Source organism: Cygnus atratus, chromosome 3 (assembly GCF_013377495.2).
Source record: "Cygnus atratus isolate AKBS03 ecotype Queensland, Australia chromosome 3, CAtr_DNAZoo_HiC_assembly, whole genome shotgun sequence".
Taxonomy (NCBI): domain Eukaryota; kingdom Metazoa; phylum Chordata; class Aves; order Anseriformes; family Anatidae; genus Cygnus; species Cygnus atratus.
This window is the reverse complement of record NC_066364.1, coordinates 101,148,475-101,171,953: the sequence shown is the minus strand read 5'-3', so window position 1 is coordinate 101,171,953 and position 23,479 is coordinate 101,148,475. Positions and strand designations below refer to the sequence as shown.

Genomic DNA, 23,479 nt, shown 5'->3' with positions numbered 1-23,479 from the left:
TATCTCTCCAAAGTTTGTTTTCTCTGTGAGAGTCCAAGATGGAGGACCCAAAATGTATTTCCCCTGGTATATCTCAGGATCTTTCCTAGACCCTTCACTTGGCAGTGAAACCACTGAAACCTATCAAGCACTAATATGCTTATGTAGATCTTGCCCCTGACGAATAAAAGTGCTTTAATTCCTTGAACAATTGTGACCTTAGCATTTAGGGAGCACAGTCCCTTTGACCAGCATGAATTTCTGAAGTGACTTCATCATTTTTGAAAGTGCAACTTTTGCATCTAGTCTTACAAGTCCTAAATATTCAGCTGAAGTTTCCAGCAATGGAAGGAAAAAAAAATAAAAATTCTGACTTCAGATCAGAAGAAGCTGTCCGGGTTCATCGAACTAAATATCAATGCCTCCAAAAATGCTGGAGAGAGTCCCATCACAGCACTTTGATTTTATCTGCATTCTGCTGGAGGAAATTCAGTTGCATTTAAAGTTTTATGTCCAGCAAACAAGCCTCAAATGCAGGGACAGCAGAATCAATATCCAGTTTAAGTGAAATATAAATCTGGGTTTCATCAGCATAATAGCAAAAGCCAAGCCCTATACTTATGAATAACTTGTCTCACAGGCAAGATATAAATTGTCAACAATGGAAGAGCTTAGAACAGATCCCAGAGGACTGCTGCAAGTGACATAAGAAGAAGACAAACACGTGCATGCAAAAACCTCTCACAGTGAAATAAATGGCCACTAGTGGAAAAAAAAAAGGAAAAAAAAAAAAAAAAGATTTAGGGTCCCAGTCAACAGCTCAGCCCGGTTATGGAGCACAACCAAGATAAAAAGCAGTCTTGAATACATCATGGCAAACCACAGGAATCCACTCAAGAGACTTTCTTTGCTACTTGTCATCAATAGATCATTAAAAACTTTGGCTCAAACAAATGTCTGTGCTATCAAATTCCCCAAAAAAACAGCTTCTGACTGAGGTAATTGGAAGTGGGTCCAACTGATAATATAACACAGTCACCATCAACAACTTCAAGCCCAGACAACAACGTGAGATGTTTTTCTTTAGCTAAGAAAGATTCCTAACTAAGAAGTAGAGTGTGGGTCTGCTTCAGCTACTTGCTACCTACCAAACCCCATCCACACTTACATTCACATTCTTCACAGATCCTCACCAAAATAGTAAGGAAATCTGGTCTAGCAATAGTTCTGCTATAAACTACAGCAAATGGGGAAGAGAATTCACGGTATTGTGGACCTACAGATGTGCCCTACGCTGGGAGAAAGAAAAGAAAACCTTAATATTTATTCACAGTGGGACTTAAAATACTAAACTATGCTGTTTCTGGAAACGAACAAACAAACAAAAAACAGCTTTGGTCACAATAGAAGTGACAACTGGAACATACATTTAAAGTGTAGTATACATTCAGGCTTGAAGTAACCATCCTTTTTAACTTGGTAAGTATTGCTATAGCATTTCTTGTATTGCTAAATTTACTTAAGTTCAGTTCTCTGAACTTCAGTTCAGGGATTTCATTAAGTTCAAGTAACATGGACCTGTAATCAGCAAGAAGAAGTAGTCAGCTCACAGATACTCAGCATTTCCTTCAGCACAAAGCTAATAGACAGACTTTTCACACTGGCTGCTAAGTTAAAGACATGCTGTCAATTCAGAAACATCAAAAGGAAGAAGAGGTTTGTGATTATCAAGCAGTGAAGACAGGCTTTGTGAAAACTGCAATAAGTACACTATTCTAGTAGTATACCAGGTTCTTTTTTCAATAATTTAATAACTGTCCCTTCAGAATCCTTTCCTTACCCAAATTAGAGATGCTAGAACTGATTTATGAAGAAAGCTAGTGCACTCCTCCCTCCAGGTCCCAGGACTCTGACAGTAACAGAGCAAGAGGCAATGGAAGGAAGGTGAAACAAGGGAATTAGGCAGAAAGAAAAACAAGACGTATATAGGCAGTCATTGGAACAGGCTGCCCAGACAGGTTGTACAATCTCCATCCTTGGAGATTCAGGGGTGGAGAACTTGGACCAGAACTCAACTGGACACAGCCCTGAGCAGCCTCAAAAAACACCACCACCAACAAAAATAAATAAATAAAGCCAAACCCAAATCAAAATAAATCCAAACCCAAACCAAAAACCCAACAGCAGAAGTAGAGCACAGATACCAAAGAACCTGATCTGTAAATTGCTCTCTCATTAAATTTGCAGTTGACACCAAAGTGGAGGGAACCAGTTGATATGTTCAAGGGCAGGTCTGGCATTCGGAAGGGACTAGAGCAATAGGTCACCACGATATTTATGAATTTCAGCAAGAACAAATTTGAAGTCTTGCACTTGGGAAGGAATAACTCCTTGCAGCACTACAGGGTAGGGACTGACTAGCTAGGGAGAAGGACCTAGAGGGTTTCAGCAGATAGAAAGCTGAACATGAGCCAGCAACGTACTCTGGCACCAAAGATGGGCAACAACATCTTGAGCTTTTTAACAGGAGCATAGCCAGAAAATTAAAGGAAGTGATAACATGCCTTTACTTAGCATTTGTCCAGTTTTGGCCCCCAAATCCAAGAAAGATTGATAAATTGGAGCAAGTTCAGCAGAGGGCCACCAAGGTAATCAGGGCACTGGATAATTTGGCCTGTGAGAATAAGCTGTGGGACTGGGGCTTGTTCAACCTGGAGAAGTGATGTGTTTGGGGAGACCTGACTACAGCCCTCCAGCATCAAGCCATAAGCTAACAGAAGGTGGTGCCAGGTTCCTCACAGTGCTATGTTGTGGGGGGAGAAGAGGAAACATGCTTAAGTTCAAACAAGAGAGGTTCAGATTGAATGTAAGAAAAAAAGCTTTTTTCACCATGTGGACAGTCAAGCAGTGGAGCAGACTGTCTGGAGAATTTATTCAATCTCCCTCCATGAAGGTTTCCAAGGTGCAACTGGATAAAGCCCTGAGTAACCTGATCTGACCTCTTAATTGACACTACTTTGAGCAGAAAGTTGGACTGAATAACCTCCTGAGAGCCATTCCAACCTGAATTATCTTGTGATCCTGTAAAGCAAAGGAACTTGTAAAAGAAAGATTGCCACCACCTTGCAGGAGCTCAACAAGTGGAACACACCATGTTTACTACTTTCCAAAACAAATCCATGTTTGAACAATTTTTATTATATTTTAGGGAAAAGGTTGTAAAGACATCTGAGGACTGCCAAAATCAGCTTCAAGACATACCATGTGTACAAATACTGTGTATAGAATCAGTAGTGAGGCTTACTGGTATCCTGTTTAGGGATTAATAAGATTGCCTATTCATAGGCACCTTTATATGCAAAAAACAACCTCATCCTGCTATGAAACTACAGCCACTTACTTTTAGGAACAACAAATTCAAGGCTGTTTTTTGGTGTGATTCTAAACTCCACTAACTCATCTAAACACTTGGAAGGAATGTCAGATGGTTAGAAATAACAAAGGTCTCAGTTCATAAGCTAAAATCAAACAAGGCCCTACATTATTATTAGTACTGTATGATAAAACCTGTAACTTTGACACAGAAAATGACTAAAGGCTAAAGAAGATAACTGATACGTATAAGAAGATAATTGATTTAGTATTAAGGGCCAAGATACACGCACAAAACTTGGGCCCAGTTTCCAAGGCACTGTTGATAGCCAGTGATGACAATACCTATGCCACAGTTTAATTCCAAAAGTACTACTGATTTCTAGTAAGGAAAGGCAGTACTCAGTCTGAATTGCAGAACTGGTCTCCCTGCATTACCTGCATAGGAAGAACAATAGTAAAACACACCCATGTGTGTGAGAAATAACAGCCATCAACAACAAACAGGTGGTTCACTTTTGAACCACCCATGAAAACTGCTTGTGATCCTACTATTTACTTTAAAGAGAAAACAGCCCCAGTCTCTCTTGATGTAAGCTACCTTAAGATCTTGCAGTAAAATAATCCCGAGTAGACTAGGGGAGGAGGGAAAAAAAGAAAAACTAATGAAATAAGGCTGCCTCTTCAGAACTAGGATTTCACACTACTTACATAACATTAGAGCCTTGCAAAAAGCTCTGGAGGGTACTCAAACATTTACCATACAAGAAACACAGGCTCTTACAATTACACTGAAGAAAAATGAATGCTGAATGAATGCAAAATCATTTTCAGTTTCTCAACTATTTAAAATATATTAACAACAATCATTTAAGTATCACAATACTATTAACATTAGAAATGAGATGTGTATGTTTGTTTTAAGTGTAAAGTAAGATTCCCAAAGTGTACAGAAATCATGATGGTGTCACTGCTAAGTGATGGTAATTCCTACCTGATATTCATATTCTGTGTAAGGCATCAACTGGTCATCTCTGAAGAAGGCTGAAGAACCATTGTAAACAAGCACGAGCTCTAAATTTGCATGGGCTTGAGATGTCCGCCTTCTGTAAAGTTCGTAGTATAAAATCTTCCCATTGGGCTGCTGTGGGCCAGTCCACAGGATGGAAGATGCTGGCTGGAAGCCCCCAGTTCTGGTCTGTATCTCTATGAGAGGGGCAGGCTGTGCTGCTGGCGGTGCCTCCAGCGTCTGTACTGATGCCCACTCACTAGAGGCACAACCCAGCTCTGTGCAAGCTTGGAGCTGTACCTCATACCTTGGGGAACGCAAATTAGGAACAAAGTGATTAAAACACTGCAAATGCAAATACAGACTCTGCATAAAATGTGAATATATGCATGGGGGGTTCTTAATTTTTCTTGGTCTTTGGCGTTTTTGAAAAAGAAATCAGTTTGCATCAACTCTGACACACAGATTATATATATGGTGCCTCTGTATATCAAAAAGTAAGAACTCTGTCTTGTGTTTTTTTTTTTTTTTTTTCAAAGCAGAGTTAACATCTGCAGGAATCAAGTGATCAAAATTGTTTTAATTTTGATGATATGAGCCAAAATGATGATTCATTGTAAGAGATGATTTGAATATCATTTGAGAGCTGTATCATCACTAACTTCACTCTATTACTCTTCTCTCTTTGGATTTAGATTAGTTATATGTAAATAGTAGACAGACTTATCAACCATGTAACACACACAAATTATGCCTACACAAATATATACGGAAAGGTCAGGTAAATAATCAAGAATTAGTTGGGAAGACATTACTTCAGTATCAAGTGTGTTCTTACGGTAGCTGAGTCCTGTATAAACACAAGCCACTCTTTTTCAGTTCAAAGGGGCAAGCATGCTCCTGGTGTGACTCTGCTGATGGTAACTCAGCTACTCTGTGAGTGGGCTAGCTAGCCAGTCTTTGGTCTAACCCCTAACTATATGTCAGCTAAAGTGCTATTTATCCTTGAATGTAGACGGCTTGTGAAAGATTCACAAGAACATTACAGCTTTTGGAGTCTGTAACAGGGTACTGAACCTATATCAATGAAAATCCAGGTCAACCCTATGCACTTCATCAAGATGATATATAGCTGGGGTTACTATAAATTAAAAAAATCCTCTTTTTATCATGTGCATTTTAGGAACTAAAACCCAGCTGTTCAAAAGCTGGTCACTTTTAAGCCCACTGAATCACCTTGCAGCATTCATTCAACACGCAAAATCTTCCAGACTTACCTACTGTAGGGCTCTAGCCCTGCCACTATGTATGATCGTCTCACAAAGGAAGTATGAGATGCATCAAAGTCAACTCTTCTCTTTCCTGTTTCAGCAGGCTTGTGGATGGAGACTGTGTAATTTCTAATGTCACCATTTACTTTCATAGGAGGATCCCAGGCCACCAAAATCTCCTTTGAGGACCATGCCTGCAGTCTAGGAGGCAACATCCCAGATGGAGCAGAGGGGTTGGTTTTTATCTGAGCTGATGGGCTGGTCACACTCCCTTGACTGTTATTTGCAGTGACAGTGTAGCTGTACTCCATGCCTGGCGTTAGGGTGAAATCAAGATAGCGAATTTCCAGACCTGAGTAAACAAGAACACCATCCCTCCTTAGCTCATAGCTTGTGATTTTACCATTGGGGTTAGCTGGACTTTTCCACGTGATTTCAATTGACTCCGAGCCCACAACAAGCAGCCTGGGAGCTTCCATGTTTAATGGTGGGGCCTCCATAGTCATCACTGACTGGAATATACTTGATGTGCAGCCCCCAGCAGTACAGGCAACCAGTGCAAAATCATACTGTGTGTAAGGCTGCAGATTAGAAACCAACATCTGCAAGTTTTTGCCAGGATAATACTCTTCATTGTTTACTTTCAGTATGTACTTGGTGATATCTCCATTTTGTATTTGGGGAGGTGCCCAGGATGCATTAACCTGAGTGGCGCTGACAGCCTGCAAAGACGGTGGATCCACTACTGCAGGAGCTGCTTCCAGCGTCCGTATTCCAGTTGGTTCACTGGTAGAGCAGCCTCCCATTGTACAGGCAACTATCGCATAACTGTACAGCGAGTAGGGTAGTAAGTCTTCATCCGTGTAGTTGAAGGTAGCAGCATCAAAGCTGAAAGGATAGAGAGCATCATTTTTTAGCAGCCTGTATGACTGAAGAATACCGTTGGGCTGTGCTGGGGCAGCCCATGAGATGAGTACCTTATGGGGGTTATCTGATGCTAAGGATAACCTAGGGGCAGCAAGACCTTTTGGGGCAGTTTGACTGGTCCTTGCCACAGTCCAAGAGCTGTCAGTGTAGCCTGCTGCATTCCAGGTGCGTATTTTATATTCATATCTTGTCCATGGCTGCAAACCTTTATCATTATATATGAATGCATTACTTTCAGTGTTATATTCTGTGAAAACAATTTTCTCATCTTCCATTGTTGCTCTGTACCCCGCAGCATTTTCTTTTGTGCATCTGTGAATAACTTCATAGCGAATTATTTTTCCATTCGGATTAATTGGCTCCAACCAGCTCAGCTCAATGTTGGTAGCGTTCACTGCCTGGATTACAGGTGCCATCTGAGACACTGGAGGTGCTTCATCTGTTCGGACCGGCTGGGGCAGAGAACGAGTGCAGCCTGCCACATTGCAAGCTTCCAGTACTAGGGTATACATCGTGTATGGCTCAAGGCGCCTAAAGAGGAACTGGCGAGATAAACCACTATATTCCAGGTTGTCATCACTGAAAATATTGTAGGTCTGGGGAAAAAAAAAAAAAAGAAAGAAAGAAAAAAGAATTTCATGGAGAGAAGGGACAGAAGCCAGGATAAAAGGACAAAAACCTATAAATTAACAATGTTCAGAAACAAACTGTAGACGAGACACCTTAATCTTTGCAACAGGGTAAGGGCTATTACCCAACCATCCAGTAGCTGACTTCGTTACTAGTAACAAACACCACACAAACAGATCATTGATGCAAAAACAATGTTTTGATCCTGTTTTCATGTTTTTTTTTTGTTTTTTTTTGTTTTTTTTTTTTTCATTTTGGATGTAGAAATAAATCATCTAGTGACACTTTTCATTATGTTTGTTTGTTACCAAGTTTCATTGCCAGGCTTTCCTAAGCTAGCACAAAGCTTCCTGCAGAGTAATTATAGCTTTAAAAACTAGTTAACTAACACTTTAAAAAGAAAACAAACAAAAAACTCCTAAAAAAAACACAAAACCTGTAGTTGCAAAGTTTACAGGTAAAGGTTTACAATCAGATGAAACCATTGTGTTAAAAGAAGTCCTGAATTTCAGAACAGCATTCTGTCAGACCCAGGGTTTCTAGAAATGCATTTTGGTGATGTCTAGAGTAAGGGGAAAGGCTAAAGCTAGCTCAGACAATGAGCTTTCATGCATAGCTTTCTATCCATTAAAAGAACAGTTTGGTTCACTGTAAATGAACTTTTGCAGTCGGGGGTAGCACAGGAATGTTAATTATCATTTGAATATAACTACAAGCAGAGAGTGCTCACAGAGTACCTTGTGCTTACGTAGGGCTTCTGTCCTGTTTTAAAGTATAATGCATTTGACTGAGTCCTTTTCAGCAAAAAAATGTTTTAATTTGATATTCAGCATTTCCCTCTTCTTTTTTTGAAAGAAGTGTCAAGCAAAGTGTCAAGATGGAGCTTACCTTAATTATGCCGTTGGGTTTGGAAGGCTCTGACCATTTCAGCAACAGAGCCCTGCCGTTCTCTTTCTTTTCCACAGTGAAGTTGCTCAGGCCACTGGGTGAAGCTTCCAGTGTGCGCACAGATGTCCAGGGGCTTGAAACCTGTCCGGCATTGTTTACAGCTACGACATGAATATGATATGTTGTGAAAGGTTTCAATCCAAATAAATGAGCCTGATGCTTTGTTCCCTGAAGCAAGAATACAGATGTTTGAGTTAGTTAAAAAAGTAATCAGCATCTGTGCTTTATGTCACTTGGAAAATGAGGTCTCAGCTCTGGGTCTCTTCTGACCACTTTGCAGAATACCTCATCTGGTTATCAGCATTTTTTTTTTGGTGGGTTTCCATAGCTGAACCCTGAAAAGAAACTCTTAGGATTTTCAAAAATATTTGTCATTATGGTGGAGCCTTTGGAGCTGAATTCTGGGGAGTCCTGCAGTGTCCAAACCTCAGCAAACAGCTCAGTGTTTGTTCAGCATGCATTAAGCTTTGCTCAGCGTATCAGAGGGCTTGATACTCTGATGGCACATATTGTAAAATGTGGTATACAAGTGATTCTTGCATCTACAGAACCTTTCACATCACACATCTTGTGTGCAGAATGACATTCGGCAGGCACGCCACCATGTTCCAGCTACTCAGAGTGTTGCAATCTGGATAGACAACGGTGTTTCCAGAAGCACAATCTCATTTCCTTACTGAAAACACAACCCTTAAAAGTGGCGTGAAAAAAATGACTGGACAGAGAGAGAGAATAAGCTGTTTTTGATATCCCTGCTCTGTCTGGAAGGCCCATGAGGCAGAGCAGAGGCCGGACAGGAGGCACACACCCACCCACAGCGCTCACCATAGCACAGGGTCAAGCCTTTCTGAAAGGGCCGGGGCCCACTGCCACCATGTGAGAGCCCTGCTGAGCTCAGGGCCACGTGGGTGGGTGAAGGATGGACAACAGCCATGGAGAGAAGGGACCACTGGCACTGTGGCTCACCCCAAATAGCATCTGAGAAGGACCTCAACCAGCCTGGGCATGAGGCAACCCCACCCTCAGCACCACCTGAGGAAGGCAACATGGCCGCAGCACTGCTTCCAACAGCCGTGGAAGGAAAGGTAGCTAACAAAGAAGGTGAATAGCACGTTTCAGTACGAGACTCTTCAGACTTGTCTCATCACAGCAAGAAAAGGGATCGGCTGATCACTGATATATTTTAATTCCATTTTCAGTTACGCTTTTGCATTAATTACACAAGATATGAAGAAGGGGAGGGCAGGAATTCAACTTCCTTCGCGTGGCAGAAAGCTACAGTCAATTTCCCTCCTTCAGTAAGTTGCATTAAGTTGTTAAATGCTAACACTTAGAATCGTTTAATATTTAAACATTTGTTAGGCGATCAGACTCAGAAACAAATTTTAAAGAAATATTAATTTCTTTTTTTAAATATTAAAAGTTAGGTCATCTATATTTAAATAGTTATTTCCTCACAACAATGAGTTAGTCTTTTAGATAAATATAGCACAGCATTTGAATGACCATTATGAATATTAAAGCTGAAGATGCCACAAGTACAGATTATAAACATACTTTTCTGATAAATGATTCCTTTTTCTGTTAAACAGGGCAAACACTAGCAAGATTAATAATGCAAAAAAGTATAATTCTTTGTTAGGAATTCCCAGTCATTGCTGCCAAAAAACCGTAAGCTCAAATGCAAATAGCAATCACCTCGAACAGATTATATATAAAAAAGCTCTGGCTGCTGTGGGACATTTAGAGATATCTTTTGTCATAAGAAACATGGAAAGCATGTGGGCTATAAAACAAAAACATATGTATATTGTCAATAGCAGCACCTGTTCAATTACAGTTTATTTCAGTATGGAGAATTTCGTTCAGCCCCTAGATGGCAATACTATCAAACACTTTTTGTAACATGAGTGCTTAATGATTAACAACGTGCATTCAGTCATCCAACATACTCAAGGCAGCCATTAAAAAAATAACAAAACTGATTTCATTATAGATTCTTTTAATAAACATTTATGGCTTAGATCTTTGAAAGTGGAAGCGTTCAAACTACCATAGCCAAAAACCTATAAGGCCGAATGCAAAATTATGAACTGCAGGTTAAAGAACAGAGCTCAAATTGAAGTTCATGCTTAGCATAAAAATCTGGCATCAGAAATTATGTTGGCACAAAACATGATTAAAATTAGCTTTACAATTGGATGTGGTCTGTATTAATAGTTTTTATGAGGACAGTTATCTATTAGGTTTTCAAAACAGAACTTTAAAAGACTAAAATTTACATTCCATGGTTCGAGGGTGGAGGAGGGAGGAAAGGAGCATGCCACATTAAATTACTGCCCCTGAACCGTTACACAGGGGCTCTCAGAAGGTACAAACACATCATTACAAACATTGTGCAAAAAGTAATGACCCAGCTTTCTTATCACCTCCATGATCAGGGTGGGCTTTCTTGACAAGTGCTACAAAACACTTGCTTTTTATTGTTTTTAAATAGAAAAACGGCATATTTTTCATCACACTGTAGAGTCTTCCCACTAAACCCTAAGATTTAATTATTTACAATCCTCACCACCCTTTGAAATGAAACAAGGATGGAGGGATTTCCTTGCCTGCAGTTCACCGTGTTCTCTGGAGACTGCTAAACCATTCCTTCCAGGGATGCCTTTTATCCCTGGCTCCTATAGATACTTCTTGAAGAGCAAATGGTTTACATGTATTTTTGTTTTGTTTGGTTTTGAAGTAAGCTCAGGGGATGGCCTCCCAGAAAACGAATCCATGCTTTCTCCCCCTGCTCTGCTGCCATTACCATCTGTGAATTTACTCAGCTCAGAGGCTGATCCTAAAAAGAGGATGGATGGCAGTCTGAATGATTAATTTTAAGAATTACGTAATGTTCTAGCCTAGAAATACCAGCCTGCTGGAATGGTAAAATACAAATAGCAAAAAACAACAACAAACAAACAAACAAACAAAAACAACCAAAAAAACAGTTTGCAAAGGATAGCCCTTTGGCTTCAATGGACAGCTGCACAGACTTAAACAGGTACAGGATCACAATCCTTGCATGGAATATTCTCCTAGTCTTTGTTTGCAAAGCCATGAACTCATATATCCCATGTTTACACACTGCTAACAGGACAGATTTCATTTACCATTAAAAGCAAGCCAACAAAATAAAATTTTAATGCAAACATTAAGATGTTCGTAGCCCAAGACTGACTGACCATGAAAGCTGATGGACTGCAATTCCAAGCCCTCCTTTCTCTGTTGCCTGTTGTGAAACAGTCTCACTCATTCAGCCATTAAATTAAGAATAACCTAGCAAACATTTAAGAGTGTGCACTCTCACACTCCTCCTGTAAGGCCCATTCTTTTAATGTAAACACTACAGACATGGACTCCTGAGGCATCCCATACTGCAGCCCAGAGCCCAGCTGTGAACCAGCCCTGGGCTTGTCCCGTTCCCTTTGGTGGCACTGATGGCATCTCCACTATTCCATGCAAGACAGTACCTTTGCTTTTGTTGGGTAAAATGATTTACACGCTGCCAGTGGCCAGCATAAGCTGTTAGCAACAACAAATACACTCGTTGGTTAATTTCACGGCTCTAACTGTAAATTAGGATAAAAGTTATTTAAAACAAAACCTTGTTTTAACACATTTTCAAAGAGTAAAACAAGAGAACATGAATCATGAATAATATATCCATCGAGATTTGCTTCAGATTGCCTTTTTTGTTTGTTTATTTTTTAATTCATGAGCACAGAAGTCACTTAAAGTCTGCAAGCAGATCAGCACACCCTTTCATGCCGCTCGAAGGCAGTGGCACCCGGGATGCAAAGTGCTTGCCTTCCCCACCACCCCTCGGTCCTCCTCCAGGGCACGGGAACGGCTGTGCAGCCGTCAGGGGTCTGAGAGGTTTACACTGCCTACTGTGATTGCTGCTGACTACTTGAAGTGCCCCTAAGGTGGCAACAGGGTCAAGAGGTCTTTGTAGGTTGAAAATGATCAAAAATTAGCATTGATCTGCAGCTGTCAATACTACTCTCTGCAGGTGGATTCCCTGCACAAATGTTTAAACTGCATAAAACTACACAACCTAGTCATCTTTGACTCTATCGATCTGATGAAGAAGCACTTTCCAGTGTTGTCACTCAGGGCTTTTCCTCTTTTTTTCAAGGCAGACCAGCTTACCCAGGTGCCCAGGTCCCAGGGCACGCATTCCAAACCTGATAGTCACATCAGAAGAACCCTGAACCTCTCAAGAGCTGCCCAACAGGCAGCTTTGGTATCTACCTCTTCAGGGGGTCATCGACATTCAGCAAGTCATCACCCAGTCGCGTCAAGGTGAGGCTCTGGTTTCTTCTTTCTCTCTGTTGTCTCTTGGTACAGTAGCCCCTATTCAGCAGGTATCTTTGGTATCTGATGGAAAAACCAGCTCATTTTTTTCTGTGAGTCTCCAACTAAACTTGGTGACATCGGAGACGACCACAGTGCTATGGTACTGGTGGTACAGGGATCCAAACCTGTTATTTCATAACTCCCAGCCATAAATGATGAAAAGGTAATTCATGGTGACATTCCCTTTTCTATACAAGCAGAGATGCTGAACTCTCCCTGGATAAGGGAGGAGGAATCTGTGGTCTCCTAGTATTCAGAACATTAGTCCAACCATTCTTCAATGTGAGTTTTCAATTTCTCCATCAAGGAATCCAAACAGATTCCTCCACGAGTGATAGAAATGGCTGGGAATATTTGGGGTTTTACAAAGATTCTCAGTTCATCCTCACCTTTGACATTATCTGTTTTGCCAGTTCCCCAACTTATCCAGATCCTTTCCATTTTCTGCAAAGCACTGGGAGTACTTCCGCTTTGATGAACCTCTGATGTTAATACTTATTTCCCAGCGTACTTCTTAGCCCCTGCCTTAAACCTCATAATTGCAGAATTCTTACTCATTTGCAACCCCTAACTTACCCTTTGGGTTGCCTTCCTTCTCATGCTTGTATCATATACACATTTTTTTTTCTTTTTTAAAAGCTACTCTAGTCCTAAAGCCTTGTGCTTAAATTCACAAGGATATAACTTACAGATACACAGGTAATCTATGACTCCACTCCTTCCTCTAGCAGTGTGGACTGGAATATAAATTATTCCCAAGATAGCACTGAAAAAATCTCAAAGGTAAAGCAAACAGAAACTAATGTGTTCCTTATTTTGCCAGAAATCATCTTGCCTAAAAGTGACCAGAATTTCCATTTTACCAGAAATTGATGTTGCACTATTTATTTTCCTCCCCATTTGTGTAAAAATTAATTTTAGATTTTTCATTAAAATACTTGGTAAGTTTCACTTCAAAAATTTTACATTTTAAGAACTTCTTTGCATTTTGTTTTAGAATTTTAAAAGTGCCTTTCAACACATTTTTCATTTTAAATCATTATTCTAACAATTGATGTTACCCTTCAACAGCAGTAACATGTACTACACTGGTGGTGATTTTTACGTGTAAATTATTGTGGCACATAAAAAGCAAATATTATAACAGAATATGAAATAAACATTTAAAAATTGTTTAAGTTTGTAAAACCAGAAGTGTGAGAAACACTCCGTAGCCAATAACTTAGGCTCAGGCGAGGATCTCAGTGAAGCAGTAATTTATTCGCGATTGCAATGGCAGGCGCCCCACAAGCAGGAGAGCGCACCTACTAGTTCCAAAACACAGTTTATATACTTTTTGATGACAGGACCCTCCCCTGTTTCCCCACTGGAGTGGGTAATCCAGGTTCACAATCTATCTGATGCTTCACAGACAATGCCTGGCCTTCAGTTGCCGGCCTGTTTTTGAGGTGGTAATGTTTTCTCCCCTTATCCGGCTTGACTTAACATAGTGATTTTTACCTGGTTGCTCTAAGGAGTCTGGTTGTCTGCATTTATGAGGTCACCTGCTGAGCTTTCTTATCACTGTAAGCATATCTCAATACCACATTCCTTCCTTCTAAACAATGTAACACTGCAAAAACATTTCTATTCCCACAGAAGTTACATTAGTAACTTAGTAAATGTAAAATCATTTTTAAATATTTTTTGTCAAAGGAGTATTCTTCCAAATTGTCTTTGGCTGAGATGAAAAGGGAATCTTCCTTTCCCACACTGAGATGGGTCAATGCAGTCTTTTCTTTCTACAGTGACTAGCAAATTATATTAAGGGATTCATTACATTTGAGCTTGCTTTTTTATTTAGCAAATTTATTTTTTAAAAATAGAGGTTTCCATTTACAAAGTAAAGCGCAAAAGAGTCAGGAAATGTCTTCATTGAAATGTAGGCTTCGATTACATGCTCATAAAATATTCTTTCCTTCAGACTCCTGACAAACTTTTTTTTTTTTTCCAACTTTGAGATTTTTTTTTTTGTTTTTAAAAGCAATGGTAGTCTTGTCATCTATATCAGAGAACACTAGCTGGCTATCCTGAAACTCTGTGTGCCTGTCCTTTCTTAGGAGTACCATGCTAGCAGCTTTTTATTTAATAAAAAACTCATTTGTCCACCCTGTTCTACTCAGCACATAATAGTGATTTTGTATGTCAATACTCCTACAGGAGTTTGCAGACTATGCCAGTGAGAAACCTTTAGAAAAAGCAGTAATCTAAGAAGTTTAAAGAAGTCTGCAAACAACAATAATTAATACCTGATGTACAAGTATTACATTGCAATTCCTTTTTCTCCTTCCTGGCAGAGCATGTGAGGAACTGTGAATTGCATGCAGACGAATCTGTCGAGTGGCGCTGGTGCTCATTTTCACAGCAGACAGCTTTCTTTCCTGGCACACCTGGACATCTGGGGATGTGCTGCAGCCTCAGCGGGAACCACTGTCCCCAGCTTTGACTTGAAAATAAAGCACCAAAAAGAAAACAAGGAGGCATTGTGCAGCAGAATGACTCCAAGCACATTTAGCCAGCTGCATTCAGTCACTGTGCTGGCTTTTCGGGAGTAGTACACTTTTAAACCACCAGCAATGTCACACGTCGGATGGTAAAACTTCAAAGAAAATTCTTTGGGCAAAGTCAACACTTCAGTAGCCCGTTCCATGTCACTTCTGTAAGGTTTTCTTTTCTTTTTTTTAACATAAGGGCAAACATCTTATTTAAAATTCATCTAACATCACTGAGTGCCACCTTCTCAAAAATGTATTTGCAGCTGTAATATTTGTCTAATTTATACTAAGAACCATTGAAATCAAAAAAGAGATTTTTTTGCATGACTAAATAAGTCAGATAAGCCAAAATATCAATGACATATTTCACTATAGACACTGTCTAGAGGGTGATGTCAACATTTTTTCTTAACATGAATATTTTATCTCTTACAACACTCACAAGACCTACTGTATAGTAAACCAATAGTTTCACACCTTCTTGGATTTTTTTTTCCACATTTTTTCACTTTTAACTGTTTATCATTCCTCGTAATGAGAACGTGATGGAGACAGAAAGATAAAAACTGAATACCTGACAGGACTGCTTTCCCCAAACTTTGCTTTGGTCAGTTCAAATCTGCAATCCTTACTTTCACTGAATGAGACTTTTTGCTTTAAATAGTCATTTTGGATATGAAGAAAGACTAAGTTTCACTTCAAAATAAGAGAGGCAAAATAAGAGAGACAAAAAAATATATATTTATTTGAGATTCAAAAAAATATGTGATAAAATACCTGAAGCCCAATGAAAAACAATTGCATGCTTAATCTGGAATATGCACATACTCATCAGTACACTGCAGATCAGGCAATGTGTCAAGTCTGCCTTGGTCACGAGGGGAAGGGGAATCACTCTTTGGGTGTAACCTGTGGGAGAAATGCCTCCTCAGGGAAGCTGAAGGGCTGGCAAAAGCAAGCACAAACTCTGGCTGCGCTTTATACCTCTTCAGTTACAACCAATATATTCACACAGACAAACTCCAGGAGTATGTTTAAGGCAGCACCGCAGGTCGGGATGCCACTGCTTGTGAACATGGAGGAGCAGTGTTCCTCTGGCTTTTGTTCTACGTCGTCTGTGGCCATGGCATGAGAAAGGAAAACCATGGCTGATCTAACAAAGTGGCTAGAGCCTAAGGGCTCAAACCTGCAAGTGGCAGGGGAATTATATCCCTTGAGTATAAGGGGTGCTAATGTTATAGTTTTCGTAATGCCATAAGCTATATTTTCCATTTGATTTACTGGCTGATGGCCAGAGTGATGCTTTTGTCAGAACAGACACAATTGAGACTGCCACATCAGTGCTGCTGGTGTCATCCCAGCCTCATACCTTTTTGTCTACCAGTGTCCAAAATGGCAAGTGCGGCACAGAACTTTTTAATTTTAAGTCAATGCAATGAAACCATGAATGTTTTTGTTGTTATCCATAAGAAAGGAAAATTTATACACCTGAACTTTTTATCTCAAAGTATCATGTGGCAATCAGTTTTGCTTCACTGTAGAAAGAATGCGCCCTTGTCATTATCAAACGTTTTGCCTTTTGGTTTTATTTGATGTTTTTGCTATTGAAGCATTCACATTGCCTTTCTAGGACATTCATGACAACATATATCTGTGCCATAAGCCTTCTTCCTCAGCTCCTTTCAAATTACATCATATATGATATTATAAAGATAAGTATCTCTGGACTCTTTAAAACTTATCTCATCTGATCTTAAAACAAACTGGGCATAGTACCACGTGATTGTTATTTTCAGTAAAATGTGAAAAAGTTTACTATGGTTTTGCTGTATAGGGTTTATATAGGTGCATAGACTATGTATGGTGCATATGATTTTCCTCTATAATAAAAAAAAAATTATTTACCATTTTTGTCTTTGCACAGCTCAACAGCCATAATGGGAAAAAGAAATGAAAAAAGGAAAAAAAAAAAAAAAACAGTTTGAAGAAAATCTTTACGGGGATTTGTACAAGGACAATCTGAATCCTAATGCAGATTGCAGGTGAACTCCCACATCAGTTTCCTTGCAAATGCCACTGAATGTCAGTTGTGGTCCATAAAATTAAGACTTTGCAGTTATATGTGACTTTTCATCCCAGGATCTCACATCATGTTACAAGCATTAATTAATTAAGTCTCAGAATATCCCCCTGTGTTACTGTGTGCAGCTTCAGGAAACTATCATGATTATTTTAGATCCCATTTTACACAGGTACAGCAGACGTGTCATATTATTGTTAAGTGCAGGCTTATTTTATTCCCTTTTCTCAATCATTCTGAGTCCTTGTCTCGTTCACCCAACACTTGCAAAAAGAGCAGTTCTAACTGCTGCTAAGTAGAGGAAGATAACACAGCCTCAAGGCAATTCACAGCTTTAAATCCCTGCTTTCTGCCAACACAATGGAAAATAAAGGCAACATTTTAAAGGAGACTAAAAGGTTTTTACTTCCCACTGTTTTATTCTTTTTTCTCTGCCCTGTACCAAACAGTCCGTGCTTTTCATTCCAACTTTGCCTGCTATGTGTGTAATCACTTCTGAGAGATAATAAAAGGTAAGCAGAAATAATTTATTTAGAGCTACACTGTAAAGGCCAATGATTAGTCTGAATCTGTAGCTAAACTTAAAATTTCACCCTTCAATTTGACAATCATGCCCAGCAGAAGGCCAGAAGCGGCCTATGCAGGTCAGGAGGCCCGCTCACTCTCCTATAGCCAGGCGAAAGCTCAGCCTTTACTCTTTTGAGTCTTAGCAGAGGACATTGATTGGACATATATTTAGGTGTACACTTTGAGGACATACTCCTCAGCAAAGCACAGTTTCTCATATAAATACTGACAGGTTCAGCAGCAGTCTGACACCTTCCTTCCCTCACCTGCAGGAAGTTTGGAGGAGGGCATTGCTGTAGAGGGCACCTACTGGTCATAGGAGCTAGTGGAAAGCCTCAACAAGTAGCTTGACTAGCCCCTGAGACCAATGGTAAGAGAAGCAAAAATCTTGTTTTGCTGTTGCAGGTACCATGGACTGTGCTGCTGACATTAACAAGGTTCAATGCAATTTCACTATGCGATGTCGTGTCCCTTCGTGGCTATGTAATTTGAAGACTCAGAATTAACTCTACACCAAGAGAAGAGATGAAGTGATGGCAATGAGAATAAAAAGTGGCTGTAGGACTTTGTGAAATAACAGAAAGAGAGGCTGCTTGCAGGTTTAATGTCTTGAAACCAAGTGAACCTGGTGGACAGATGAACTTCCAGACTGATCTTCCTAGGATCATACAGATACAGACCTACCTTAAGCCTCCTGAAGCACACAGGCTGACATTAAATTCATATTCATATACACAAAAGCAGACAGATAAAACTGCTACAGAGTGAACAGGAAAAGCAGCTAGCTGGCATCACTTTTAAATGTTAATGCATAAATAAAATTAAATATTTAATTATTTCATGTTTTTATACATCCATTAAACCCTTCCAGTGTGGCTCGGGCTTCTCAGTGCAAGACTTTTGCTAAATGAGAAGAAAGTCTGAGCTACTTGTGACTTCCACTAGTGAGATGCACTAATCAGGAAAGAGATGGAAGACATAACTATTAAAAGATTACTTGATAACTACTGAAATATAAATGGTTTTGTTCAGATTCTTTATTTTCCTTGGATATTTAAATTACTTGGGGAATTTAAATAAATCACTAAGCCAACAGGTATATAGTAAACCTTAGTACAAAACAAATTGTGCTGGTTCCAGAATTGAGAATGCCTTTACAGCAAGTTATTGACTCCAGCATATTAACTTGTAAATCCACTAGTTTCACCTTATCATCTATTGATCAGATGCACATACATGTGTTATAAATGAGCAATCCAAAAATAAATTAGTAGAATTTAATCATTTTGGGCCAGACTTGTCACAGCTCCTACATTTAGACACAAAACCTGCATAGCTAGTGTTCCCAGTGTCTCTCTGTAGTCTGTGCAGAGAAAGGGAGGTTCCTCCAAAGGGAAATCGAGACGCTTATGTTTAGCTTCTGTTCTGAATAGGCCTTCAGAGAGCCTCACTCTCAGAACAGATTAGACAGCCTAGCCCACTTCAGCAGTCTAAAATAAGTTTTTAGAGTTCAAAGCTGTGACTTTTGCTTAAGTTCACGTAAGACTCAACATTTTCTTTTTTCTTAAGGTGAAAAAAAATAATACTATAGCTTCAGAAGTTAAATTGCAGCTGTTTCAAATCAAATCCACAGAAGTTTTGTTATGCCTTCTCAAGGCTCCTGGATCAAGGTTGTCATGCCTAGAAGCCCCAAACTGAATGGTATATGTAGATAGCATTCAACAAGAACAGGGACTGGGTTTAGTTATAATATTGAGGAAAACATCCCTGATCCCCTGATTTCCATGCTTTAGTGTATTGAGTTTATGTGGCAAGGTTTTGGTAGCTGGGAAGCTGAAGGGTTAGCTTGTGGGAGCAGAGCTCTGGAGCTGTCTCCATGTCAGACAACATCAGTTCCAGGTGGCTCCAAAAAGGACCAGCCGCTGGCCAAAACTGAGCCAGTCAGCACCTCTGGTGGTGCCTCTGTGATAACGTATTTAAGGAAGGGTAAAAAAAATGCTACACATCAGCAGTGAGAGGAGAGGAAAAATGTGCGAGAAGCAGCTCGGCAGACACCAAAGTGAGTGAAAAAAGAGGGAGGACGAGGAGGCACTCCAAGCATGGAATAGAGATCCCCCTGCAGGCTGTGGTGGCCATGGTGAAGCAGCTTGTGCCCCTGCAGACTATGGAGGATCAAGCCAGAGCAGATCTCCACAGTGTAACCCATGGAGGAGCCCACGGTGGAGCAGGTGGATAAGACCTGAAGGAGACTGCAGCCCATGAAGTGCACACGGAGGAGCAGTTTCTGGGCCAAGGCTGTAGCACATGGAGAGGAGCCCACACTGGAGCAAGAAGCCTGGTGGGAGCTGCAGTCTGTAAGGGACACACACTGGAGCATTTAATGAACACGATCCATGGGAGGGACCCCATACTGAGCAGGGGAAGAGTATGAGGAGGAAGGCGTGGCACAGATGAAGATGATAAAACAGACCTCAGTCCCCTGTCCCTCCTACACTGCTCAGAGGTGGAGCAAGTAGAAGCATTGGGAGTGAAGTTGAGCCTAGGAAGAAGGGGCAGGGGTGGGGGGAAGGTGTTTTTAGTTTTGTTTTTATTTCTCAGTATCCTATTCTGTTAGTACAATAACAATAAATTAAAATAATCTTCCCCAAGTTGATTCTATTTTTTCCATGACAGTAATTGGTGAGCAATCTCCCTGTCTTATCTCAACCCATGAGCTTTTTCATTGTTTGTTCTCCCTCTGTCTTGCTGAAGAGGTGGACCAAGAGAGAGGCTGGGTGGGCACCTGACAGCCACCCAAGAGGCTAGCTAACATGTTGGCAATGATCTTCAGTCTGAGATGCTGTTACACAAGTCAGTGTGGTTTAAAACTTCCATTAACACCCTCAAATCAAATATCATTACGGGAGTTTGATAACAAAGAAATTGAAAGTGCCTGATGATTCTACACGGGGCCAGAAAGTCAGAAAATGCAGTACACTGAAGAGCTGTTACAAGTTTTTGTCTCAGAGATGTTCTGTTTTAAAGCCACATGTTCTCAGCTCAATTTGTACTCAAAGGGGGTACTCTACTGAGCACCAAACCAACTACAGTTAAAGCCATTGTGTTACCTGTTTTTTCTTTTTCTCATTTGCACTGTCTTTGTTCAGTCTTTTAGGCCAGGACTTTCAAGTAACATTAAGCACAGCACTTAAATATGTCACTGTCTTAAGCTACAACTATAGTATAAATCTCGTGATCTATTGGTACATCCTGGGTCTAGCATTTCTAGCAAAGACTAGCATTAGAGAAAATCTAAATTATCATCTGACTTGAGCCCCCGAAGAGAAAACAATAAAAAATAATTTTATGATGCCATAATGACAAGAATAATATTTTACTTCCACTGTGAAAAGACATCTTCCAGATTTCTCATTAATTCTTTTCTAAAGCCTATTGAAATGTAAGAACTCTGCAAAGTTTCATACATTTTGTTTGTGCATAGTAAAGTTTTCTTTATAGCAAAAATACAGAAAATTTATCACTGCAAGGAATCTACTTCCCTCACTCTCTTTTTATATTAAATCTGCATTTGCAATTCTGATTTTGTGAGACAATTGTAAACTTGGTGCCTTTGTGCAGCCACCAGAGTAGTGTTTCCACACTGCATAGAGAATTTTACTCAGGCTAGAAACTCTGCTTGGGATGGGAAAAAAGAATCAATGCATTCAAACCTGCATTAAATGGATTTCATATAAAAATACTTGGAGAAAAATTCAGAAACAAAATGAATAACGATTTGCAGTGTTTCCTAGTAGATTAAGTAGATACTGGTTCCTCTCTTCATCTTCCTGTTATGAAGATATGACTCCTCAGAGACCTTTTGGCACACACAACATGCACTCCAGGTGTCTCATTCAGCTGGACCATACCCCAGCAGTAACATCATTTACTACATTAGTGCTCTGTGACCACAGAAGTGTTTAGAAGACACTTGCTGTACATAAAGAAAAAAGGGAGGCAGTCATGGGTTTGTTATTTAAAAAAAAAGAAAAAAAAAAAAAAAAGGAAGACATCCTGCAGCTGCAAAGCCAAAGAGCTTAGGGGAGGATCCTGTGCTGCAGATCCACCTGTGGCTCTTGTAGCAGTCATATCTTGTCTTAAGAGGGCATCTAAGTGTGTGTTTGTCTCCCTAACAAAGTGTGTGTATGCTCTGCCTGTATACCAACACAGCCCTCAGTAATTTAAGACCTTTAAAGAACATAACCTGACTGGAGTCCTGCTTGTTGACTGCAGTACCCACAGAGTATCTGGAAGTAGAAATAGCTCTTAAAAAATCTGAAAAAGGAAGAAGTTTTCTAGTAGACCCTCATGATGGGAGTTAATTTTTGCTCCTTACCTCACTGGTCACAGTCTGTCAACATGTTCTTAGAAAGGAAGGCTTGTGAAAGGAAAGGAAGGGAGGAGGAAGCAGTTTCCACGGGTTTGGTGGAGGGAGTAAAGCAGCCTGCAGTTCCCAGAGGCATAACAGATAATCTTTGATGGCCTGAAGTCTGTAACATGGCACCTGCTAATAGGGTGAGAAAAATTTTCTCTGAATCTGGTAGCAGCTTTGGTGGGTGTTCTTTCAGACAGCTCTTCACAAGAAGCAACCTCCTCTCCATCCTCATCATTTTTCTTGGCACTCATAAAGCAGTTTAATGAGCTCATATCTTCCAAATCTTCCAGCAAGTCAGATGCTGATGGAGGGACAGAGATTTTATCTGATGAATGCTGAATGAACAGATTTAAAATTACAATATAGCTTTTACAGTTAAACAATAAAATCCATCCATTATGGGGTGCATGTGAGGAGAGTACAATACACCTAGATGTTCCACATCCCATTTGTCATGCCTTTCTGTAACTTTGGTCAGTTATAAAGTTCAAGGTGCTGAGGGAAATACTTGTACTTTGTGATGGGACAAAGTCATAAATTGGACTTTGTTTCCTCTCTAATGCAGATTACACGTATGTAAACTGCTACCCAAGTGTTGTACTTAGGATGTCTTCAGACTACCATCCTCACAAGTCTACTGCTTTTGCCTTCGGCTTCTTCGAAAACAGAACCAACCAACCAACCATGATTTACTTGTGTTTTGGTGCTTTCATCTGTGATCACACTGGTACTGAGAAGCTGGATGGACAGATACAAAGACTGTTCTGAACTTTATTGAATCTGATTAACTGCCTGGTTCTGGGTGAATTTAAATTTGTCAAGAGTAAACATCTCCTGTCATCTTTTCTCTATCCCCAAAGACAAGTGAGATCTTCACAGGATTTCAGAAACAACGGCTCAGAAACGTCACTAGTTTTGAAGACAAATGCAAGAGCTGCCTGTCAGCTCATTCACTGACCAGCCAACCAAGTCAACTAACTCACTGTCTCCCTTTTTCCATTTGTCTGTTTGGCATCACATACTTCTGTTTTCAACACTGGCAAATGCATTTCAACCAGCATGGGGATCCAGCAGGAACTGGGCCAGGGGAGGTGGGGAGCAGTACTCACTGTTTTCCAGCAGTCACTTCTACACACTGGTACAGACTGCCCGGAGTACACCTCCCACGACCCAGCAGCGTGTGATCAGTCAGCCAGATTCCAAACTGGTAACATGGCTACTTTATTTTACCCATAGGTCTGGCCACACATAAACAATTAAAATCTGCCCATGGTTTAAAGTAGAAGCAGTCAAACTCAAAATTCTGAGTATCATCTATTATGAACTCAAGTGGTTTTTCATTTC

The 23,479-nt window shown here is 40.2% G+C and overlaps 1 protein-coding gene across 1 annotated transcript in view; it reads right to left on the bottom strand.

Annotated features, from left to right (window-relative positions):
• Window positions 1–23,479, bottom strand: part of USH2A (usherin) — a 422,856-nt gene that overhangs the window by 19,383 nt on the left and 379,994 nt on the right. Inside the window, 3 exon segments of the mRNA XM_050709829.1 lie at window positions 4,346–4,667; window positions 5,638–7,154; window positions 8,077–8,304. Coding sequence (XP_050565786.1) covers window positions 4,346–4,667; window positions 5,638–7,154; window positions 8,077–8,304 — 2,067 coding nt within the window.